The 24,388-nt window shown below is 42.4% G+C and overlaps 2 protein-coding genes across 5 annotated transcripts in view; one reads left to right on the top strand and one right to left on the bottom strand.

Moving 5' to 3' along the window:
- cdk12 (cyclin dependent kinase 12) overlaps positions 1–24,388 on the bottom strand; it is a 49,838-nt gene that overhangs the window by 2,429 nt on the left and 23,021 nt on the right. The window contains exon 16 of one of the 2 annotated variants that reach the window (XR_010093822.1): positions 13,928–14,036. The exons of the other annotated variant lie outside the window; for it this stretch is intronic. The gene's annotated coding sequence lies outside the window, so the exon portion shown is untranslated. Of the gene's footprint in view, positions 1–13,927; positions 14,037–24,388 lie in introns of those variants that run through there. 2 annotated transcript variants of the gene reach the window in all.
- On the top strand, positions 2,879–7,814 carry LOC134626444 (neurogenic differentiation factor 2-like). Of its 3 annotated transcripts, XM_063472266.1 has the most exons (3): positions 2,879–3,227; positions 3,795–4,060; positions 5,454–7,814. In XM_063472266.1, exons 2-3 carry the CDS (start codon positions 4,053–4,055, stop codon positions 6,529–6,531), a joined length of 1,086 nt encoding a protein of 361 aa, XP_063328336.1. In that variant the 5' UTR covers positions 2,879–3,227; positions 3,795–4,052; the 3' UTR covers positions 6,532–7,814. The 3 variants fall into 3 exon arrangements, with proteins under 3 accessions (XP_063328336.1, XP_063328337.1, XP_063328338.1); XM_063472267.1 differs by lacking the exon at positions 3,795–4,060; XM_063472268.1 differs by lacking the exons at positions 2,879–3,227; positions 3,795–4,060 and adding an exon at positions 4,068–4,649.

Here is a 24,388-nt window from a genome sequence, read left to right as displayed (position 1 = left end):
CTGGCTATCTTTCTCACCTCCTCTTCCAGACTGAAAGTACTCACCTCCCTCAGTCACCTCTTTGGTCTTTTCAGCATTTTTAAACGGTGCTTTACTTCAGGATCTCTGGTGTGCACATTCTCTTCACAGCACACACACGCACACAAGCCTTGTACATTAGGATTACTCCCTCTGGTGTGGGTTCATTGTCGATGCTCCGTGCAGCCCTCCTCCTGCCCCGCCGTCCTCGGCCCCATCTCCACTTGATTTATCGCCCTAAAATACCACTGCACTAATTAGTCAAGTAATTAATTAATAGGCATTTGCATTTGTGCATATGCAATTAGGGGGCTGGAGAGAGGAGAGTGCAGATGGGGTCCGGGAGTCTGATGGGGGTGGGAGGGTCCGTGTGTATGTGTGTATATGTGTGTTTGCATGTGAGCTGTATTTCATATTTGTGCCAGCAGAAGTTCGCACTTCTTCCAGAAAGACAAGTGAAGTGCAGGTCATCACCTCACATGTCTGACAGTGAAAAAAGGGAAGAAGGAAGGGGTGAGGGAATGACAACGGTATAGGGAGGTGTGGCTTGATGACTTTGAAAGGCTCTTATGTGTCATTTGAACATGGAGGAAATGAGTGATGGAGAACTTGAGATCTTAAAGGGAGAGGGCTTTAATTTAGAATCTGACTGCATGTGTTTAGCCTATAAAAGCACAGCAGGTGGTCCTTACTTAAGACTAATCCACATACAAACCGGATGCAAAGTCATTCTAAAACATCATAATTCCAAACAAGCTCTTCTCTGGCATTTCAATTTCAGATCAAACTCTCCTTGATTGGAGCCGCCTTGAGCCCAGTGCTGGCTAAAGCCACGCCGTTGACATTTAGCATTTATTTTGGCAAGGTGACCTGAAGGTTGTTTTGGACTTGTTGGGAAGCACCAGGCTCCCATCACCACAGCACTCGCATCTCTCCCCCCCTCCACCGTCCAGCTGAGGTAGGATAGGGCACCAATTTGGCTAGCAGTGAAGCTCAGTGTCCCTCAACACACACAAATACACATGCTGACACAATCACACCACCATGGTTCAAGGTACTGCCAGTTTATCATTCCCTCTTCCCATAAGGGATAAGAGACACATTAATGAATGTGCAACATCACGGCTCCCTAACCACAGCTGCCACACTAGTGTTAACCCCAGGGATGACCCCGCAACCTCCCAAACACTGCCTTAGTTGTGGCTTCGCAGGCAATGTAGGGGTGATCCAGACCCAAGGACATGATCAGCTTCTATCAGCTATTTCTCAGCCTCCAGGTCCCTGTTCCCTCAGCCTGATGGGTGTCTTTGTGCCAAGTTGGACTTGGTGGTCATCAGGCTCATTTCTCCCACATTAACTCCACTAATGCCTCCTAAATAGAGAGATCTCTGAGCTGAGGTGGACACAATGCAGCAAATCAGACATATTGGAGGGACCGGGGCGCTGGTGGCAAGGAATTCTTGCATCTCTGCCACTGATGTGCCAACATGCCTCCTAAATCTTGAGGCTCTCTGCCAGATTCAACCAGCATGTCATCTACTGCTACACCCCCCTTCCTCCTCATTTTTCAAACATCCCTAGTGGGTCTGCACACCTGGGTCTCAGACTCTCTCTCACCCATCCTCTCACTGTGTCTCTGTATCTCTTTCCCTCTCTCTGTGACACTTGCCCCTGTGGACATCCCCACCCAACCACCCGCCCTCCATGCTTAGCATTGCATGCTGAAAACATGAGCAGCAGCTCTGGCAAACCTCACACATTCAGACACAGTTACCAGTAAACATTTGATCTTCACACACGCACGCCATGCATGCAGCTGAAGCCTATGTAATGGTATATGTTTTAATCTAATTCATTTGAAGCTCCGGCAAGTGGGTCATCTGCAGCCAGTGTTGGGCCCAGAAGAGTCAGAACAAATCACAGTTGGTTTTGGTTGTCGTTCCTCTGAATACATTGAAGCATAATTTGATCCAATTAGGTAAATAAATAAACAATATGCCGTCTGTTCCACGGTCTTAATGCACTTATAATGCATCCCCATCTCCCTCCCCCACTCAGCTTCTGAACCGGAGCTGTGGTGGAGGGTAAACCCCACAAATAAACACGGTTTACCCACCTTTCATTTGATGAGAGTTAATTGATATGATTTTATAATAGGCTTTGAGGATAGACTTTGAGAGAAGATAATTGATTAATTGCTTGCTCAGATATTTTTAAGTAGCTCTTGTTTGACTGCTGGTTATAGTTTACCCACTGTATTGCCACTTATTCCACATTTTTATAAGATTATATCCTTCATGGGTGATGCTGGAGTGTGATGACTACCATAATATATGGAATTAGCATCAGTGGGTTTTCTGATATGACTTCACATACTTAATTGTCTTTAGCCCTTTTAATATCACCTTTTTCGTGGTAAGTAAGTGCGGTGATATTTGTGCAGCTCTTATATTGTATTAAACGCCGAGTCGTGAGTTTGGCAGGGGATTACCAAATTTCACAGGTTTGATTTTTTTAAAAAAGTAGCTTACATGTCTTGAAACAGCAGCACAGGTCAACAATGATGAGTTTTGTTGTTCCACCATTTTATTTTCTCCCTCTCTCTTCTGTTTTTCCTCCTTTTTTCTGGCTGTGTGAGCGCTAGCGCGGTGACAGATGGCGAAGCCCTCCTCCTCCTTCTCCACCACCACTACCTCCTCCTGCTTCTCTCTCTCTCTCTTTTTCTCTTTCTCTCTGTGTGTCTCTCTTTCCCCCGGGAGGGCAAATCTCTCCGAATGCGGGCGCATGTCAATCACCGGGCTCTCATGTGATGGCTCTTGCCGGTGACGTGCCAGCCATATGGGCGCTGGCATCACAGCCATAGCTGGTATGTAACCCCGTCCCCGGTAGCTCACGGTTGCCACACGCACACACACACACACATACACACACATGCATACATGCTCACTTACTCACTCAGTCACTCACACGTATACACAAAGACACAGCCAAGACGCACGTTCGTTCACAAGCTCCACTTATTCGGGCGCGCGTGCTGGGAGAGAGGCACCGCTTAACGTCAGCACCAGTGAAGAAAGACGCGCGCTTCCTGCACCTATACTCTGATAGAGAGCGGTGGTTCGCTCGCTCGTGCGGTCCCTGAAGATGGTCTGAAAGTAAAGAGCGTTTTTTTTTTCTCCTCACATCCCCTGCGAAGAGCTCGAGCCGAGGTAAGTTGGAACAAAAAAATACAGGCTTAGGAAAAAAAAACTATCAGTGTTGCTGAAGTGTCCGTGCAAAATGTAGGAGAAATTTAATCTATAAATTAAATGCATTTTAATTCCAGGTGTTTGGATATATTGTCAGAATTAACTTTTAATAAATGTTAGAGGTGAATTAAACACACTTATTGCACATACATTTTATTGTAAAGGTCTATTCTACAGGTAAAAATGTAAATGTATAGTCGCCTCCAGTGTCAGTGACTTTGCTCTGGTATGTTGGGATCGATCCACTAGATTAAAAGCACTATGCCGGTGATGGCACGCTTTGAAACCCAATCCAACAAAAAAATGTTATGCATTAACGTGCAATTTTCGTGTTTGCCTTTTTGTTGGATACCAATGCGGACGCATTTGCACAAAATAGCTCCTCACTCTCTCACCTGCTCGGCTTGCCCTTCAACTTCAAACATCCCAAACTAGCTGGATTATCATAAATCAGATAGCCTAACGCGCTCAAGTCAAAAAGCCAAGCGTCTCCTGATCCCGATTTCACTGCTTTATGATCATTTACAGGAGCGGTTCCGAGGACTGGAGCAGCCCTGATCACAGCGCACGGGCTGTAAATAGATCACATCGGACACTAATTTGATTTAGAGATTCCTGCGTCTGGACCTTGAATCTGACAAACAAAAGACAATGAGTGTGAGACATTTCCGTGGAAGATTTGTTTTTATAAATCGGCTTCGCTACCTTGATGGAGGACGTCCTCGAGCTTAATGGGAGATTTATTGATGATTTTGTCGATGATTTGCACGTTCAGTCTCGGAGCAAATGAAAGGGTGGGACAACGCCATTGACTGTGACAGGCAGTCTGCGGCATGATTTATCTCTGTTTGTCCAGTTTTATCTTCAACAATCTATCTCGCAACAACATGGTTTGAACCATAAACAGAGCTTTTTTCAGTGGAAGGGCAGGAGGCTTTGCAAGAGAGGCCATTTCACGACTTGATTTTTTTATATTTAACGAGGGCTAAAAGGATACAAGTGATTTCCATCTGTAAAGGTTATCGCTGACTAAAAAGTGCTTTGAAATCGTGCACTCGTGCATACTGAATTATGTGTGAAATCTATTTCGTGTAAGCTGCACGGTCTGTTAATTAAACGATGTTGTGTTTTTTGCTTCTAATTGAGCAAACCTCCTGAGCCTGAGATTTAAAAACTAGATTTTGCCCCTGGCACACCCCCCGAGATAATTAACCAACCATCACAGCCTACCTTACCATGAGCTGCAAGTCTATCTGCTGCTGCACTATAATAATAGCTCGGAAGTGGAACATGTCAGGGAGGAAGCCAGTGGAGGCTTATTGAATCTGTCAAAGATCACCGTGTTTCTTCTTCTGTGATGGGACTGCATTTTCTAATCAAGTGGTAGGCTGATCGCTTTCGTTTCGTTTTTCAGACGTTACAGTCAGCAAGTGTCATTAATGATTAATTGTTAACGGTTAATAATAAGGTATTATAATGATAGTGACAGTATTTTATGTACTTTTACTATGATTATTATTATTTTCATTGATGTGATATGTTTAAAAAAAGGATTTTTTGTGATCCGTTTCCCTCTTTCTCATATATATATATGTATATATGATCAGACAAAATTTAGGTGGACAGCCTATCAATTACATAAAATCCTCCTTGCCTTGCCTGCTCTGAGCAGAGGTGCGTGTTGTGGATGAATAGTGCTGGAATGCAGCCAGGAGTGTATATGGGCGTCAGGAGGAGTGAAAGTGGGGGCCCCCATGGGACCTGTAATGTGGCCCCTGCCGCTGGGACCCGCTGCGATAGGACGCGGCAGGGCATACGACTGACAGCAGGGAATTAAATGGGGATCCGTCTGGCTGCAGCTCAGCCTAAAGATTTGAGGGATTTCTTTCTCTTTTACTCTTTCCCCAAATTTACGCATTTTGTCATTTTTTCTGGGACAACAACAATTTAGCAATAACCTTAAATTTAATACATCCTCGGGAATTGATATAATCCTAAAATAAGCCAAATATTTGAATTTTTATTGTGAAGTGCGATAAAGGAAGGTTTTTTGTTTGTTTGTTTGATTTAGTGTTTTTGTGGAGCCATTGTATCTGAAATTTCTTCGCTGTCATGCAATCTGTAGCGCCCACACAAAATGTCTTGTGATTCCGAGGCCTAATTTTCGATGTATTCCTTCCCCTGTAGATCCACAATGTTAACGAGGCTTTTCAGTGACCCTTCGCTGCTTCCCGACGTACAAAAATATTCTGGCTGGGCCGAAGACAGCGACAGCGAGGACAGCAAGATCAAAGAGGAGGATCAGGACACCCAGGACGGAATGGAGGCCTCTGGTCTAAGAGGAGGCAGTCGGACTCACTCAGAACACGATGGGGAAGACGACGAGGACGACGAAGTGGAAGAAGAGGACGACGGAGAGGACACGGAGGGAGACAGGCCCAAGAAACGGGGCCCCAAAAAACGCAAAATGACCCAGGCCAGGGTCGAGCGCTCCAAGTTGCGGCGGATAAAAGCAAATACTAGAGAACGCAATCGCATGCATGACCTGAACTCTGCTCTGGACAATCTGCGTAAAGTGGTGCCCTGCTACTCCAAAACACAAAAACTGTCCAAAATTGAGACGTTACGATTGGCCAAAAACTATATCTGGGCCCTGTCGGAGATATTACGCTCTGGGAAAAGGCCTGACCTTGTGTCCTACGTCCAGACGCTGTGCAAGGGTCTCTCCCAGCCTACAACCAACCTGGTGGCGGGATGCCTCCAGCTGAACTCCCGCAACTTCCTCACTGAGCAGCAGTGCCAGGAGGGGGGCAGGTATGGATCAGGCTCCTTCTCCATGCATTCATACCCTTACCAGTGCGCGCGTCTGTCTAGCCCCCACTGCCAACCGGGCTCGAACTCGCACCCGCTGAGGACACACGGCTATTGCTCGGCTTACGACTCACTGTATGGCGGGAGCGGATCCCCGGAGTATAACAGTCCCGAATATGAGGGGCCTCTCAGTCCGCCTCTCTGCATCAATGGCAACTTTTCCCTGAAGCATCAAGGCTCTGCGTCCCCCGACAACGAGAAGGGGTACCACTATTCTATGCATTACTCCGGTCTGCCTGGCTCCAGACCCACTGGGGCCCACAACCTGGTGTTTGGCTCCTCGGGGACCCGGAGCGGTATTCATACTGAAAACGTCCTGCCTTACCACGACATGCACATACACCACGAACGGGCCCCCGTGTATGATGAACTGAACGCGTTTTTTCACAATTAGACGACAAGCCTATCGTGCGTCCCCTTGCAATCAACAATCTATCCACGGCACACTTTTTGACAAGCTTACCCGCCAGGATTTAGGCATTCTGGGGAAATCCTGCACTTGTTGTCATTAGTGTTGTTCTTTTAATTTGTTCTGTCGTAAAAAATGTTTTTGCTATAGTCAGAGATGTAGTGGAAGGTAGTCCACCTAACCTGCAAAGTGTTATTTTGCGCAATGTTTCTATCTCTAAGCGGAAATTTGACAAACAAATCAAGACTAATGAGGAAAATGGAATTTTAAATTGTTCATAATTTTAATCTGTGGTTTGTCTTTGTATTGGTGGTTGTCTGCATTTTCATGGCTGGGAGTCTAATTTATTCACCACTACATCACTGGCTACAGCTCTACCCTGATATTTGCGATGGTTTTCTAATAAAATACATGAATAACCGAGCAAAACGACATCACATTTGGAAAGATGTGTTTGTATGTTTGTTTGGGGTTTTTTTTGTTTTGTTTTGTTTTTTTGAGAAATAATTAAATCCAGACGAACACAGAGGGAAAAATCCTGAGAACTGTACTTGTTGATTTGCTTTAGAAGAATCTGTTCTACAGCAAATCAATCGTTCCTGCGTCTATGCAAAATCTAACGAGGCCACAGAGCGAGGCAAGTAGGCCCAGAAGGACACTGTATGTTTCATCAGCACTGTTGCTGCACGCACGGGTGCGCGCAGACACACAAGTACACGCGCGCGCGCGCGCGCGCACACACACACACACACACACACACACATATACAAACACAGGAATAAACACGAATCTGAAAATGGGCTGGCCACAATGTTCAACTTCTAAAGTAAAAAACATAAATAAACAAAAAATTAAAAAAAAAATTAAATTACATTGGAATCAGACCTTTTCTTATTTAATTTTCTACTTCTATTCATACATATTACCGTTGCTCTTCTAAGTGAGCCATTGCACTGTATTTTATTTTCAAATCAAATTTTTGGTTCCATGTTTTCTATTTGCAATTTGCTATGCTGAAAACTTCACTATTATTATTATTATTATTATTATTATTATTATTATTATTGCACGTATTTATTGTATTGTTTTCTAATTAATGTTAATAGTGTCCGGAAATGAAGGGAACACTGTGTTGCTGACCATTGTTCTATTTTTTTGCTTTTTCGATATTTTAATTTATTTATTTTATTAATATTATTATTGCTTTATTTTTTGAAAAGACTCAAGTCTTTTAACTTTGTATTCAACCAACTGTGTGGTACAATAAAACGACGATAAACGAGACTGTGCAAATTGATTTCTTTTTAAGTCTTTGGACATCTACATGCGTTTTATATCCCCTACAGACCACATCTCGAATTAAAATGACTTTAATTTATAAGAAAAAAAAGTGCATAGCCCGCATCACTCCTTTTGGATATTATGAGCCTGACCGGGCCTCGTGCCACAACCTACAGGAGTTCCTCCAAGCCTCGGGGCTTTTATCCTATAAAATAGGGCAGGAGGGAGAGATCGGTGTTGCCATCTTTCTCGATTGACTAAAATGGTGCCAGTGCGTCGTTTTTGCCTGGCGAAGGTCTCAGGTTTACAAAGCAGCCTTTAAAAATGCATGGAATGATTTGAATGTATCTCAGGACGTCAACAGATGTACTGCGGCACTTTGGCTTAAGGGAGAATCTACAAGATGAATAGAACCTGGACACCGTGGTGAACACACACACACACTCACAAAATACAGATTAAATTATGCTAAGCGCTACAATTAACAGCATCATGGAGTCTCCTTCACACTTTCTTGACCAGAAAGAAGGAAGAAATAAGTCTCTTTCAGCACCTCGGACAGCTCTTACACCTGGTGTTTGGTCCATGCAGTGTGAAGCTTAACGCCATGCAGAACATAAAGGGCTCCATTTTGGGAGTGATTTTTTAGATTTTTAGGAAACAAACACGTTGTGTATGTCCTTTTCTTTTGCACCAGAATATTCAGAAGTCTAAAGTTCCAACGCCAAAAGGAAAACACATAAACACCTCTTCTGTTAATCATCACATTATTTCGATAGCTTATATACTCTTTACATCATTGATACATAAGCATTAGGCCTGTTTGTTTCAAATGCCTTTATATTTATAATTGTGTAAAAAAAAAAAAACACGCACTTTGCGATCCTGACCCAACGGAAGCAATGCAGCCGTGACACCAGCTAAAATCCAAATATTTGTTAAAACAATATTATTTTAAAGACTATTCATTATCATATTCATGCTGATGTATAATCAATTCACTTTCCTTTCCTAAAAGTTCCCTTCTTCAAACTTTAACACATCTGAAACATTTAAACACTTCAGTAATACGGCAATATGAATATATGGGCTTATTCATCAGGTGTTTGAATTGATTGAGGTGGATATATGAGGTGTAAACTCTCCCTATCACACACATCAACTTATCACAGAGGAGAAGTCTGAATAACATAATTTCTAAAAACCAATTTAACCACCTTTCATTTATTTATTTATTATTTAAAGAAAGAAAAGTCAGCGTGTGGTGTCCACACGCTGTCACAGTGCAAGGGGCAGCCGTTGCGACCCCGGCTGGGTTTGGAGCTCTGCCCTGGAACCCATATGCTCCCCAAAATGTGGTGGGTGCTCACTGCTGTAATGACACACACAGGACCTGAGTGGCGGGTGATGGTACGCAACATCAACACCGAAGAGAAAACAAATAATTATATAAATATATCAAAAAGCAAAACTCAGATTGTTCCACGGCTTTTTAAAATAAATCAGAGGTTTTGGGAGCGGAGAATGTTTTAATTATATTGATGTTTAAAATGTTGCTTTGAAATGTGGGAATCATGTATTTTTTCTGGAACAACTTGCTCATCATTTCCTGTCAGTTCGTTAAATCTGTGTGTTCCCACGAATTTAATCTGCTGATATCAATGCTTAAGGTTTGGATGAATGCGACACACCATAAGTTATGTGACAATGTAATAATGTTCTGTGTAAAACATGCACCGATAAAAAAAAATAACAAATTTTACTTAGTTTCCTTCAAAAAAGAGGGAAAAAAATCAGTACTTTCTTAATTAAACGTATGTATTCAACATATTAACCTCGACGTCTTTACTAGGTATTGATCTAACGACGATTCACATCATTTAAAAATAAAATGAGTGTTTTATTGTGAAAACTAAGTTATGAAAATTGCCATTTTTATCTCTCTCTTCCCCAAAAGAGGAAGATATCGTCATGTGGAATATAAAAATTATAATGCCTCGAAAAGCTTGAAAAAAGACGAGTTTTTCATCGTGAACATACCTGTAACAGGAAAAAAAATATCGTTACACGTTTTGTTCGGACATATTGACGGCATATATTTTTACTGATCCTCAACTAGTCTGTAAATTCTTCTCTAACAACAGTATGTTGTTTTGTGTGATAAATATCATTGAAGATTGAACAATATAGTAAAAAAATACTTCTATTTATAGAAGCTCAACTTTTGGGTGCAGTGACTATCCCTGGTGGGAATCAAACCGATGATCAAACACTGTTGTTGCGGATTATTTGCTTTAAACCTCCTCCCACATAAAACTCTGAGGCCCACTCTGCTTTTTTGTGTTAACACTTTTGTGCCCCTATATTCTTTTTGGCCTCATCAGCAGAAAAAATAAATAAAAAGAAGAGGCTGCATGGATTTCTGGAGGAGCCAATCTAAAAGCGAAGCCAGCCAGCAGTGGGATAGGGCATCTATCAAAATACTCCCCGAACCCCCGACACCACCACCTCCTCCTCTTCCTCCACAGTCCGGTGAGAGTGAAAGAGTGAGAGGCTGGCAGGCTGGCGGAGGAAAGCCGTGCCAAGTCCCTTAATGTTCCCCAGCAGCAGCACCAGGAGCTCCGGAGAGGACAACCCAGTGTGTGCGCCAGTGTGCCAGTTCACCGGGCCAAAGTGGCACTGCTGGGAGGAGTCGATGTTTCTTTCCTAATTTTTGCAGCATCTGTTCATTATCCAGGACGTTTAAAAACGAGAGCGCTCATCCCGAGTAACCCTTCGCAAAACACACACACACACCGTACACACAACTCACGCAGATACACAGCAGTAAGGCATTTCTGTGAAGAGTTGGCCTATGAATATGCATATTTCTCTCTAATGTTATGTAGTACACGAGCTCATGCATTGCAAGAAGGTTGTGTTGCATCCTTGGAATTTAACTGCGGGTGTTGAAAGCCCTTACATGCGGTTACCTTGCAACAAATTAGGCTGATGGCACACATACAGACACACGCGACAGCCAAATTTGAAAGAAAGTAGTAGTAGTTGATTTAAAAAATCGCAGGCAGCTTGCAAAAGGTTTTAGCTTTGAAGGAAAAAGAGCAAATCAGTTAGATTGGCAACCTCTTGTCTACTAACTTGCCACTGTTAGTCATGCAGTGAACGCATTTATGCTTTTAGTTCCATGGAACGATTACAGGCCTCTGCGTGAGCGCTAAGTGCGTGTAGAGGGAAAGAGAGGTTGTGACACAATAAGCTCATAAAGGAGTGTGCAATAAAGTCAAATTGAGAAATATTATAAATATATGCAGCTCTCGTCAATAAAAAAGAAAAGAGATGAGGAATTCACAAGTGTTTTTCTTATAGAGTTTATGAATTTCTGCAAACATTTTTTCTTTTCTGTGATTAAATCATTTAATGTATAATTTGTGGTGATATCGTAAATAAAAACTAAGTTGCATTTACAAAAAAAATCATTTAGCTAGTCTGACTTAAGAAAAAAAAAACTTCCAGTGACACTCCGTGCTCCACTCAGGATGAAAAGTGAGTGAATGAATCTCGCTGTTTAAATTATCATGTTCATGCCCACTCGTTTTCTCACTCAACTTGGTAGGGGGAAAAAATCTAGAGTGTTTGTCCGACATAACAGTCAATAGTGCGATTATCAAAATGTCACAAGTACTATGGTGTGAATTCCAATTAACGTCTAGCTAAAATAATAATCGAGTGTTTTGCTAAATGCAGATATCAGTTAAGAATATGTGCAAAAGATATGAGGGGGGATAAAAGCGCTGGGAATTAAAAGTCGATGGGGGGAAAGATGATCTGGTCAAGAGATTGTGAGCTGTCGCAATCTGTCAGTGACTGAAAACAAAATGAGTCAGTTAAAAGGGACACAGAGAGGGAGACAGAGAAATATATAACACAGTGCGTGTGTGTGTGTGTGTGTGTGTGTGTGTGTGTGTGTGTGTGTGTGTGTGTGTGTGTGTGTGTGTGTGTGTGAGAGAGAGATTTAATAATTTATGAACAAAAAAAAGGAAGAATGAGGAAAGTACACACACACACACACACACACACACACACACACACACACACCAGTGTTTACATTAACTTCTCTGGCACCTGCGCGCACGCAGCAGCGCTGAAAAACTGAAATGTTCCACATGTGTACAGACTGAGGAAACAATCGCGCAGGCTTCGGCCAACCCTTTTGCCAAACTCTGTGCCAGTGCGCCCCCCCGCCCCTCACACTGCCAGACAAGGGTGCAGGCCTGTCACTGGCAGTTCGTTCAGAGGAAATTCCACAACATCTGTTTGTTATCGCACAATGGGGCACGGCGGAGTACGGGCAGTGGGGCAGGAGACGAGGCAGAAGCTAAACTGAGAGTGTGCTACTGCTGGAGGTTCTGCCAAGGGAAAAATAGGTGGGTGGGGGAGGAGGAAGTAAGGTGGAGGGGAAAGGGGTGATAGGAGGTTGGAGGGTAAAAGGGGCAGGGATAAACTGCCAGGGGTGCAAAAAACCGCCCCAAAAAAACAGAGGTGGAGATCAGGGTGAGAGCCAGGTAGGTTTCAGGACCTTGGCGGGTGGCCAGGTGCTTTTTTCCGGGGTTTCTGCGGTGCAAGATGTTGACGCATAGGATGGCTACCTGAACAGAAATGTTTGTTCACGTAATTTGAGTACAGAAACTCTTCTTAACTTGTATGACATCCTTACCACGGCCCAGTTCCGGTATGCTCAGGAGGTTCCGGCGAGTGGGCGTGGCTGGCCTCCTGTTTAGGAGGTTAAGTAGAAGCGTGCACAGGGACGCAACTGGATCAGAGGGGGTTGGGGTTCGTTGCTGGTCTACACAGATGGCATGTGTACGCGTGCATGTGCGTGCGTGTGTGTTATGATAGGGTTGGATGATGCCCTGGTCACATGGGCAGCAGTAATTGGCCTCCATATTGACCAGTTTGCAGCGCTGGGGGGCGGGCAGTCTCCCAGCTGGACCTGTCAGATGGCATCGCATCCACCTCACTGATCACCCCCCGGACGACCTCCGTACCTCTCCCCTTTCCCTTTCATCTCTCCCTTTTCCTTCATCCCTTCATCATCTCCGCTTCTCTCAGTCACCTTTAATCTCCATTCGCCCGCCTCTTCTGCCATCAGAGGATGACCTGCTCTGTCCATCAACATTAATTTCCTCAGCTCTTCCAAACTTGAAGCAAGAACTTTAGAGTAGCCTTCTGGCTCATCACAGGGTGATAAACACCTTTTTCTTCTATGCTTGCCTGTGATCATCAGCTTTGATTTATTAGATAGAAGCACTGCAAATATCCCATTTTTATGGATTAATAAACTGACCCCTAACTTTGACCTTGAAGCAAGCAAGCCAAAAATACCTACTTGTTTTTTGGTTGGTTTTTTTTTCAGTGCAGTATTCAGTTAACAATCATTTTGATTTAAAAAAATAAACCTTTTGATACAGCTTGTCTTGATTAAGTAATTGAAATTCATTGTTGGGTCTCAAATGCAAATTTGATGTGCCATCATTGAAATAATTAAACTCATAGATTTTGGTGGGACAACGTCCTTGAACTAAAAACAGTGCAATGAAATGAGGGAAACTAAAAGAGGTAAAGATAATGGGAACATTTCAGTGAGATTTTTTTTATAAGAATTAAGAACATTTCATGTAATGTTTATAATAACATTGGACCACCATGAAACAAAACCAGATCATTCCACGCAATCAACAAAACATTATTTAGTTTCTAAAGCAAAAATAATGCTCTTATAGGTGGGAAATTTTTTTAAACAGGAACAATTGACTTGCAGAAAGAAAGAAAAACATGTTTTTGCAGCGTGTAAAACAGACTTCTGTGTATCTGCTTGACTTCTGACATGGTATCACCCTCCCACCTGGAGAAGTGATGGTGTGCGTTTTGCTGTGAGGCACCCGACTGTGAGGAGTTAGCGCTATAGAAAGGATTTCATCCCAGGCTTGGCAAGGAAGGGTCTCTGGGTAGGTACAGAACAATCGTCTCTCCTTCGGTACTGCCAGCCAGGAAACACAGAGAGCTGGCACGCACTCAGTGGGAAAAAGAGCGGGAGTGACAAGGGGGATGGACACACATATACACACACAGTCATTGTGTTCATCCCTTCTTCACAGTACCAAAATGGGTTCTGATGATGCCGCCGGGGATTGTGGGATGACAGGTTGGTTCTGCAAAGTGAATGGGAGGACCTTATGAAAATAGTCTGTAAAATGACCGCAGTGTTAGTCTGCTGTGAGACTAACAGATACACAGACAGACAGACAGAGAGGGAGGGAGAAGAGAGAAGAAAATAGAGACAGAGAAAGCAATGAAGAGACCGGCAGAGCAGCACAGTGTCTGCCATGCATGAACCTCTGCCAGGAAAAGCTCACATGGGAACACACGTATAAGAGTTTGTGTGTATGTTCAATAAACATTCACGTGAACAAGTGCTCTTTGTATTTCTCAGTACAAGTGGACACAGGAGTGTATAACGCACATGCATGCAGTGTGTGCGTGCGCGTGCATGTGCGCCTTTATGCATGAGCAAGAATGAGAAGGAGGATGAGGAGAGGTGGGAGAGGAGGGTGAAGTGTGTTTGTGTGTGCTGAGGAGAAGGAGGGAGGTGGGGGGAGGAGTGGGGTGCACGTTTAAATTCTGTGACATCTGTTCATTACAACTAGAGTGTGTTTATTTTTATACAGCCAGCCACAAGCAGTGAGCTCGACTGGCACCGCTGGTTAATGTACCAGCCTGAGAAGACGACAAAGCAAATGAAATATTAACCGACAGACAGACAGAAAAAAAGGAGATGAGTGAGGACGAAGGGAGAGAAAGAGGGGAAATTATAACATAATATGTTACAAAAATGCACAAACACACACACACAAAGACATACACACACAGTGTCTAACCTCACGCAATAAAGTCTCCCATTCTGATCTAATTAAGAAGAAAGACACAGTCAACAAAACACAGTGGAAAGGCCTAGAAATCTGCACGCGCACGTGTCTGCTGCAGGCAGGATAAAGGAAAGTGATGTTTAGTGGATACAAGTTGCAATACACAAAGATGCTTCTACATTCCACATTACTTAAAATAAGCTTCATTCTTTTCAGACAAAATCACAAATGTCTGTTGAAGCTACAGAGAAAACAGCACTGCAACTGATACACACAGTTCAACATGAAGGTTACTCCCTTTTTAGTGTATTTAACTGGAAAAGTGTTGAATGATTTGATTTCCAGCTGCTGCACGGAATATTTCTGAAGGTGTTTTGTGTCCACAGCTGTGAGGAAAAGGAAAGAATTTTTGATTTTCTACCTATCATCTGACATCTTGTTTTTAATGTTCTGATTTTAAGAGCATCACTTGTAATTGTATTTTCATCTGTTAACTTGTTCTTGTCTTAAACTTGTTGACTAAATTGGCTCCAAAGCACAACGTCCTTAGATTATGATATGATGTGTTAGTTTTACATGGCTAGTATGAGGCTGATTGTGGACCCTTTTTTTTCTGCTGGTGGGGATTACCTATTATTCGTCCAATGGGATACATCGTTGCTGGTCAGCTCAGGTCAATCTGTTCTGCTGCTCATGTAGTCACAACACTTGACCAAGAGCGCAGACCAACAACATTCCAGACTTTTGCATCAACAAGGTCCCTGCACTGCACTCCCTCTGACGACAGCCTCAACTGCCCCCACGCCCAGCTCCACTCTCATGCTCCCCTGGGACAGCCTGCTCTGGAATGCCACTCATGGGGAAGAATCTCGCTGCAGGCACTCAATATGTCACATGTGTCTCTGAGAAAGAGAGGGAGCCTGAGAGAGGTGTGACAGGTATGTGCTTTTACAAGGCAATGACAGGTTGGCTGTCATGCCTTTGTGTGTGTGTGTGTCTGCGTGTATGTAAAAGACTGCCAGATTAAAGGTTTAAAGGGTTCAGATTAACAGGCTCAGGATGCAACGCCTTGCTCTGAGCAAAAGGGAATTAGGATGGCATTAACATCTCTTCTGTACCAGCACATTAGCCATTCATTACCGTGTGGTTGCACAATCAGTACCAGGCTGTCCCTCTGTGTTATTGCATTCATGACAATGTTAACATGTCGGAACGCTTTGTTATTCATAGGCCATTAGCACAACTAGAATTTAACCACTCACTAATCAGGAGTTAATCACCAGGTTCTTTCATTTTAAAAGCATTTTCTCAAAGTTTGAATTTATTAACATGCTTTGATTTACACCTTGGAACTCTAATATTTCTGATTCTACTACACTCTTCAGTTCAGCTTCTGTGTCTGTTTCCAGTGTGTGCAGTGACACAAACAGGCATCTATGCTGCACTGAACCCTGTACACCAGTATGTTGTAAATCTGTAGAACTGCTCTGTGAGAGCATTTTGGAAAGGCAGAAAAAGCACTGAAACATAGCAAAACACAAAGGGACTCCAATGCAAGTCATCAATGCCAATTAAAAATTATTTGTGCCAAAATAAAGCTCAGTGGCTCTGCAAGATATTAAATGTATAAAGTGTTTATCAGCTCTGGGTTTTAGAACTAATACTTTAATATCGCACAGCACTGTGTTTTGAAGATGTTTGTTTTTGATTGAGCTGAGGATTTTTTCTTCTCTCTACAAGAGATGCTCAATTTATGGGTACTGATTTATTTATGCTCCTACTTCCCAAACACGTAAAATGAAGCTAAGCTTGTGCCCATTCATTTAGGTGGGTACAGCTGATATTTTTACATTGTTTTAAATTCCAATATGAAAGAGGTACCGCAATGTGATGAGTCCAGAGAAAATATTATTGGAATCTCTTCAGGTTTTAAGAGGTTTAAAGCAACTTGTAGCTCATTGTTAGCCGAGTGGCCTATAACTTTGATGTTTTTATTTTAAACATTACTCTGATAATGTTGTTTTTGGCTAGAGCAAGCAGCTGTTCCAAGTGGGAAAAAACTTCTAAAAACCCACTGACCTGCCTGCCACTAAACATAGACAAATATACAGGATATATTAAAACATCTCTGCATTTATCAAAAAAAAAAAAACCCTCAAAGGTTAAAGGAGACCAAAGAAAGAGTTAAAAGAGAGTAAGTTCAAATTTACAAAGTCCAAAATGCGACTTTTAAATGAAGGCTAATTCTTGGCTAACAAGTTTGTCACCTTAACACCTTAAATTATACTTTATTGAACCCCGTAGGGAAATTCCTCTCTGCATTTAACCCATTCACTCAGTGAAGCAGCAGGCAGCCATTGGGCACCCGGGGAGCAGTGTTTAGCGACGGTACCTTGCTCAGGGGTACCTCAGGGTAGCTGTTTAGGGAATCGAACCCCCGACCTTCCGATCATGGGGCCACCACTCTACCTATTGAGCTATCCCTGCCCAAATCACAGTGAATTAAATCAAATTAAATCACCTTGAATTGTGATTATGAAGTGCTGTGTTCACTGACTATAAGTAGATAAAAGAAATAAGTACAGCGTGTTTGAGAGCAACACAATGAAGAAACAGTGTGCGTTTAAAACATAGTTTTAAATTTGAGAAATATATTTGTTACCTGGGATGACAAATCATCTTCTCTATTGCCTCATTTCTACATTTACACGAAGGCAAAGCAATACATTTTGTGCTGCTAAATTCAATGTTTGAACAATTTCTAGATGACACACATCACACAGAATAGCATGCCTAATTCATGAAAGCAATGCACAACTCTCAACTGCAAACTTTTCCATGTGCCTGAGTGTGCCAAGAGAGATGTGAAGACATGGACTGACACACCATCTCTTCTCTAAAGCCTTCCTCCTCAGCATCGCCAGATTAAGGGATTAGCAGGCAAGGCAAGCACTAAAGCTGGCTAATTCTCACCCAAGCACAGAGAGCTAAGGCTACCCAGAGCCCCGTGGAGCCCCTCTCTCCTCAGAGCAGCTGTGTGGTGGAAAAGAGGGACAGAACGACTTCCCTCTGAGGGACCGGAAGAAAAGGAAAGAGAAATCAAAGCATTGTTTGTATGACTTTTGCACGGATGGCCTTTTATTTAGGGCTAAGAACAAAAGTAAAGTTTGTATACCCCGCAAAGTGTCAAATATAAACTTTCCTCTGTAAATAGTGCAATTAATTTCATAAGATTTTAAATCATTTGTATCGTTCTCCATTGTATTACTTCAGATCTGTAACACAGATTCTTTAATGTGTCCTCGTAATATGTGTTGATACAAGGAACCCACTTCAAATAGAATCCAGACAAACAGACTATAATACAGTGCGATCCTTATGCGGTGATCAGGATCTAACCAGTACTAATGGGATGTCACAAAGCTTTACTTAACATAACAATGTCCCAGCACTGCCACTTTTTATACATGACTGCACTTGATAGCTATTCATTTAGAGTTCCCTTTCACACCAACATTTAGATCTTTGCTGGTATGAGAGGCATACACTATGAATCAGTGAATCAAGGGTCCAACTAATTAATTGTTGAGAGATATAATATAAAGAAAAATTGTTAACCAGACAGGCAGCTGGATACTTGTTGAATTTCTGGGGTATATTAATTATATTTTATTTGAATGAGACCAAACCAATCAACATTAACAAAGCACTTTTAAAGTGATATTTACTATTTCTCTTGGATGAAGGTTGGAAAGTTGGTGGGACACAAAGGCAAACAATGAAGCATGGGGGAAAGATTTCCCAGCAGAGTCTCAGCACAAACACACATATTCATCTTGAGTTTCTGTGCACTTGGGAGAGCAAAAGCAGGTAAACGACATCTATCTCAGTTTGCATACGATGAACAAGAGGAAAGGCAACGAAAGTGAGAGAGAAAGAAGGAGAAACGGGGGTAAAGACAGAGAGGGTCCGTGGTTTGGGCGCGTGCTCTCCAGTGGGCAGAGGACAATGCAAAGCTGGCAGAGTTAGTGTCTCTTGCCAGAGGGAATAGAGTGCCACATGGTGCCCCTTTTGAGCAGGGCCAGCCTGGAGGGGGATGTGGGCCACAATGCATGCACGCATGTGTGCTTGTGTCTGCTTTTGTGCATGCACTTGTGCACATATGTGCATGTGTGTACATCCGCACATATCTTTTCAAAAGGAGTAGAGTCGAGGATGATGTATGTTCAAGTTTTAGGTGTAATTTATGTAGATTCGTGTGTGTGTTAAAGTGCAAAACTGGTTGTGTGAGTGTGTGTATGCCTATGTGAAGGAGGGGGTACAGCAAGGTGGGGCACAGGGTGGGTGTGTGTGCGGGGGAGTCCCAGTTCCCTTTTGCATCTTAAATTCCTCAACATCTGTTCAACCCTTCTCTGTGGTAGCAGCAGCGGGTTGTGATTTCTCTGTGTATGTGTGCACGCATGCTTGTGTGTGTTGACTGTTTATGTCTGTCTGCATATGTGCATGCTCTGCTGAAGGTGCTGGTTGTTACCCGCACCTTAATTAGAAGAAGACAGAGACTCATTTTCAACAATACTTTCAGGTAATGGGAGGCGTTCACAGTGAATACAAAGAGAGACCCATTCACCTCCAAAAACTGCTACATCTCCTCTGCTCCCAGGACTGTGACCCAAATTACATCTCAAGTTCAACGGCTTTGATCAAAAACTAAAATGCACGTTACAGGTTTGCATTGTTAATTTTTTGTTTTCCTTAATCCAGCAGTGGATAAGGCTACAGTTGGCAGATGAAGCAGGATAACGTACAAAACCAAGTAGGGCAACCTGAATGACCCAAGAGTGTGTCCCAGCTATTAAGCCTGACTGCATTTAGTACAGTTTTCTGGCACAGATTTGAAGAAGTCTGAGTGAGATGTGGGTTAGCAGTAGAGCACCATGTGCACGTATGAATGCGAAATGACAAAGATTTTTGAAATGAAATATTTAGGTCCTGTGTGCCATCTCCTGAGCGAGAGCGACTCGAGTTTCAAAGCGTAAACACAAACAGCTCTGAGCAAAAGCAGTGGTGCAAAATAAATTTTATCAAGTACGGTATACGTTTGCAATGCCGCTATCTTTACTAATAACTTTAATAACACCATACACAACTGACTATATTTCAGAGCAGAAAACTCTTCTCTAAACTCAATTTAACACCAGCAATTGTTTATTATATTGCAGTTTAAAAAGTATACATTGTTAGAAATTAAATGACAATGCAATGCAGATAATAAGTAACATTAGCAAATTATGTAGCAGTAGCTGCATGCTTTCAGATGACTTTACATACAGAAGTACAATGGCATTCACTTATAGCAATGCAAGTTAATTAAGTTTATGTTTAATATAGGATGTAAAACTCTGTTTATCAGTTGCCTGTCTGGGTCAGAGGTAGACACATAAAGCAACGAGACTGCACAGACCCATCTGTAACCTCTTTGACAGACACTATCCATTCGGCACCCCTCACTAACCCGGTGCCAGTCTTGTGCCACCTTGATGCCAAGCCTGCCAAACTTATGTCACATCAGACCAGACCCTGTGTCAACTCCTCACAGTACATATGCCAACCCGATGCCCTCCACATGCCAACCTCATGCTAGATTGGTGGCAATCCTCAGACAACAATATGCCAAAGGAGGACCTCTGTTTGGTCCTGTGTGCTAATCCCCCTCAGTGGTGGGCACTGGGCGACACTGTATGGAAGTGGAAAAGGTCAAAAGTCACTAGTGAATTAGGGTTCAAAGACAAATCTGTCGTTTTGGTTCTTCTTCAGTGAATGCAATTAGCAATGAAATCCTGCTCCCAAGCCCTGCTTAAGCACTAATCTCAGAGTCTCTGGGTTCCCTCCAGTCTGCCTGTCTACCAGCCTGTCTCCCACCAAAGCCCCTCACCTCTGTCTCTCTCTCTGTCTCTCTCCGTCTCTCCTGATGCCTGCTGGCACTTTGGGAGCAGTGCCCCTCCAATCCCTGTACCCCCCCCCCCCCCACCCCACCCCCCCCATCCTCCATTTCCACCTCCCCCCACCCCACCTCCTATCTTCCTCCCTCCCTCTTCCTCCTCCTCTGGATGCCAGCCGACGGCCCTCACAGTGTGGCACGCCATCTGCTGCCGCCCGCCCCGGCAACCCATCCACCCCCCCTCTCCCCCCGCTCCCCCCCCCAACACACCCCTGCAGACAGCAGCTACCCACAATCCCCCTCTGCCTCAGCCGCGCAGCGCATAGAACAGGAGGCTTTCGCACAGATCACTTCACCCCCCGATGCCCCCGCCATAAAGGAGGAAACTGGGGAAAGTGTGTGTTTTTGTGTATTTACGATGAAAGTGGTGGGGGCTTAATGGCCGAAGGAGGCAAGCTAAATAAAAACAACACACGTTCTGTACATGCATCTGTACATCCATGTATGCACGCCCAATACAAAACACTCGGTTTTACTTCACATTTGTTTTTTGTTGTTGTTTTTTGATTTTTTTATCTTGCTGAGCATGCATTCACATTCACAAGTTACTTGTTCACACTTAGCCAAACACTTTTTAACTTGAAGTTTACTTTTTTTTGGTTGTATAAGCCACATACACCATTCTCTCACATGCATTCAGGACTCGATCTTCTACTTCAAAATGTCTTTTTTTAAAGAGAGTTTACAGATAATTTCTACAAATATATAGAAATCCAAGCAGGATGTTGATCTTGTCGTCTGTTACAATGTATGTCAGTAAATTTGGATATTGCGTTTTACATTTAGTTAATAGGATGGACACAATACAGGATGCCTCGACACAGGCGTAAAGCCTCTTTACCAATACGCATGCCGCTGCTCCTGGTGGCAGGGGTCTCTGATTACTGTTTATCTTTGAAAAAGAGGAATAAATAAGATGAGAGGCATTAAACTATAGAGCAGAGAGAGAGAAGGAGAGAGAGCAGTGCTCCATCCATCTTGTGTGAGTATGGAGCCTCATTCCTGGCACTCTATCCATCAATGAGCGCAACATTAACTCTCTGGATCAGAACCAACATCCCCAGATCTCTCTCCATCTCTTTTCCCCTCCCCTCACTCTACTAAACACACACACCAACACACTGATGCAGCATTAGTATTCCAGTTCCATCTATGAAAAACCTCATCATCCACCTCTCTACCTTCCTCTCACCAAGACCCCGTTGTTTTCTGTGTTCATCCCAAAATCTCCCACTCTACTGGAAATCAAGGAGATATTTTTAGACTTCGCATGCCTGTTTGGTTTCGCTCATCTCTCTATCCATCTATACGCACCACACTAACCTAAACAGCAAACCTCCTCTGCACCTCTGATGTTTAGTTTGTCTCGATTCACCTCTTCTTTTCTCCTCTCCAGATCTCCTCTTTGCTGAGCTGCCTGATCTGCTCCTCTCTTTGTCTCTCTCCCAGTTGGTGTTAATAATTTAACTACTGAGCTGCTGCAGAGCTGGCTCGTGTCCAGGCCTCAGATTGGCACTGTCTGTCTATTTATGACACTGTGTGGCGGTGCACATGTGTGGGATGTGCAAGAGTGAGAGGAGGATTGTATGTGAGTGAGCGGGTGAATGCGTGCATGTGTTTCCCTATTAGACTTTAGCCAACAGCAAATTAGCCTTCAAAGCCACAAGACTGACACCTAATGTGAAGTTAGAGAGAGATATGTGAGTTACATTGTTTTTGCAGATTTCTCTTTGCAAAAATGCGTTATTTAACTTACTATTATATTAACGAGTCATTTTGTATTAGTGTAGTGAGTGGGACACCCAATAACCAATCACAATAAATAGCTGAAGGTCTACTTGACTTTGAGGTTATGTTTAGTGTGATGTAACAGCAGTGGGTGTGAAGTTATTTTTGCTCAAACCCCTTGGTAATCATGCTGAAAATGATTTGTAGTTTTACTTGAAAATCTTTATGTATACTGGTGATCTGTCCAGGGTGTACCCTGCACATATGACAAGTTAGAGAGCCTCCAACCCCCAACCCCAAACCTGGATGGATGGTCGCCATTCAAGTTACATTCTTATCTTAAAATAACATGCATATCACTTTACTCAAGCTTTTACTGCTCCCCAAAAACTTTAAATTCACACATTAAAGAGAAAACGAAATACAAAAGGGAGTGTATATTGGAATTGCAGTATTAAAAGCTTACAGGAACCACAGTCCTAAGATTACATTTTTAATCTTAGGACAAGTTTGTAAGTTTTATGTGTCTAATTGGGGGAAAAAACACTGAGAATTAATAACAGTGAAGAAAAGTGTGAGTTTGGTGATTGAACACTAAAGATTCTTCACAGTAGTTTTAAAGGTCTTTTGCAATAACGCAAACATTTTTTCTCATCTTTGGTTTCATTCATACTACTGTATCAAATTGATGTGAAAATTCAGGATATTTCATACAATAATGCAATATTATAGTTACCACAATGCCTTTTGTGAAAAATGCATACACTCCATGATAATAAGTGTTGTGATGGTTATTAGGAATGGGATCTGGTATGGCCGAGAACACTCTTAAAATTCAGGTTTCTTCCTGTTAAAAGGGAGTTTTTCCTTCCCGTTGTCACCAAGTGTTTGCTCAGTTCAAAATGTAAATCAAACTTAAGTCTTTTATTTATTTAATTTGTTAAATTTACCTTAGCTTTTTTTTTTTTAGTTTAGTTGCTTCTAGTGTAGTAGTTTACACATTTCCCCAACAAGCCAGAGATCCTTGGTTTGATTACAGGAGGAGACACAAATCCCTTGGGGTTTGTGTCAGGAAGGGCATTCAGCATAAAAATCTACCAAATCAAAAATGTAGTGCTTACCCGCTGTGGCAACACCTTGTGAATAAGATAACAGGTAAGATAACCTTTATTAGGTTATCTTGTGAATAAGGGAACAGCTGAAAGTAGATTTGATCTTAGTCCTTAGTTTTTGAAGTTTACTTATCTGTATATTTTGCACTGCATATTGAGGAACATGATTGCATGAGCATGTTCCATTAATTAATTTGTATGGGATACAAGAAGGCAACAACATTTGAGACTAGGGCCTCATAACTTGTCACTCTTAAGTTGAGGCTTACATAATTTTATTCTTAAAAAAAAAGAGAGAGAGAATTAAAGTAAAGCATCTTGTCATAGTTTAGGAAGTACAAGGAAGTAAATTCAGATTATATGGGCGAAGACGTGCAAAAATATTTTAAAGTAACAAATTTATCATGGAGGTAAAAAAATAAACCTTAAAGTCTATAAAGAGCATAGTACCATGCTATATTTATAGCAAGAGACCATTGCTGTACATTACAATAGGTTGACTGTAAAATAAATGTTCAGTGTTGTCAATCAGAGCTACCAGCTTTTTGCTATAAATTAATTGACAGCAGTTTCTTACAATGTAAATCCTGAAATACTAAATACACAGAAATGATAATCACTTATTTTAATTAAAGCTGCATTACTTTCCTGTGCCAACGCTTGCTGTAATGAGCTCTACATCAAATTTCCCAAAAGTGGATCCTGCATTACCTGAAAGAACAAAACAACTATACACTCTGCAGATTCAGCAATTCAGTTTAAAAAAGAAAAAAAAGAAGAGAAAAAAGGTGACATTTCCG

Source organism: Pelmatolapia mariae, linkage group LG4, assembly GCF_036321145.2.
Source record: "Pelmatolapia mariae isolate MD_Pm_ZW linkage group LG4, Pm_UMD_F_2, whole genome shotgun sequence".
NCBI classification, from domain to species: Eukaryota; Metazoa; Chordata; class Actinopteri; order Cichliformes; family Cichlidae; genus Pelmatolapia; species Pelmatolapia mariae.
This window is presented reverse-complemented; position numbering and strand designations above follow the sequence as displayed.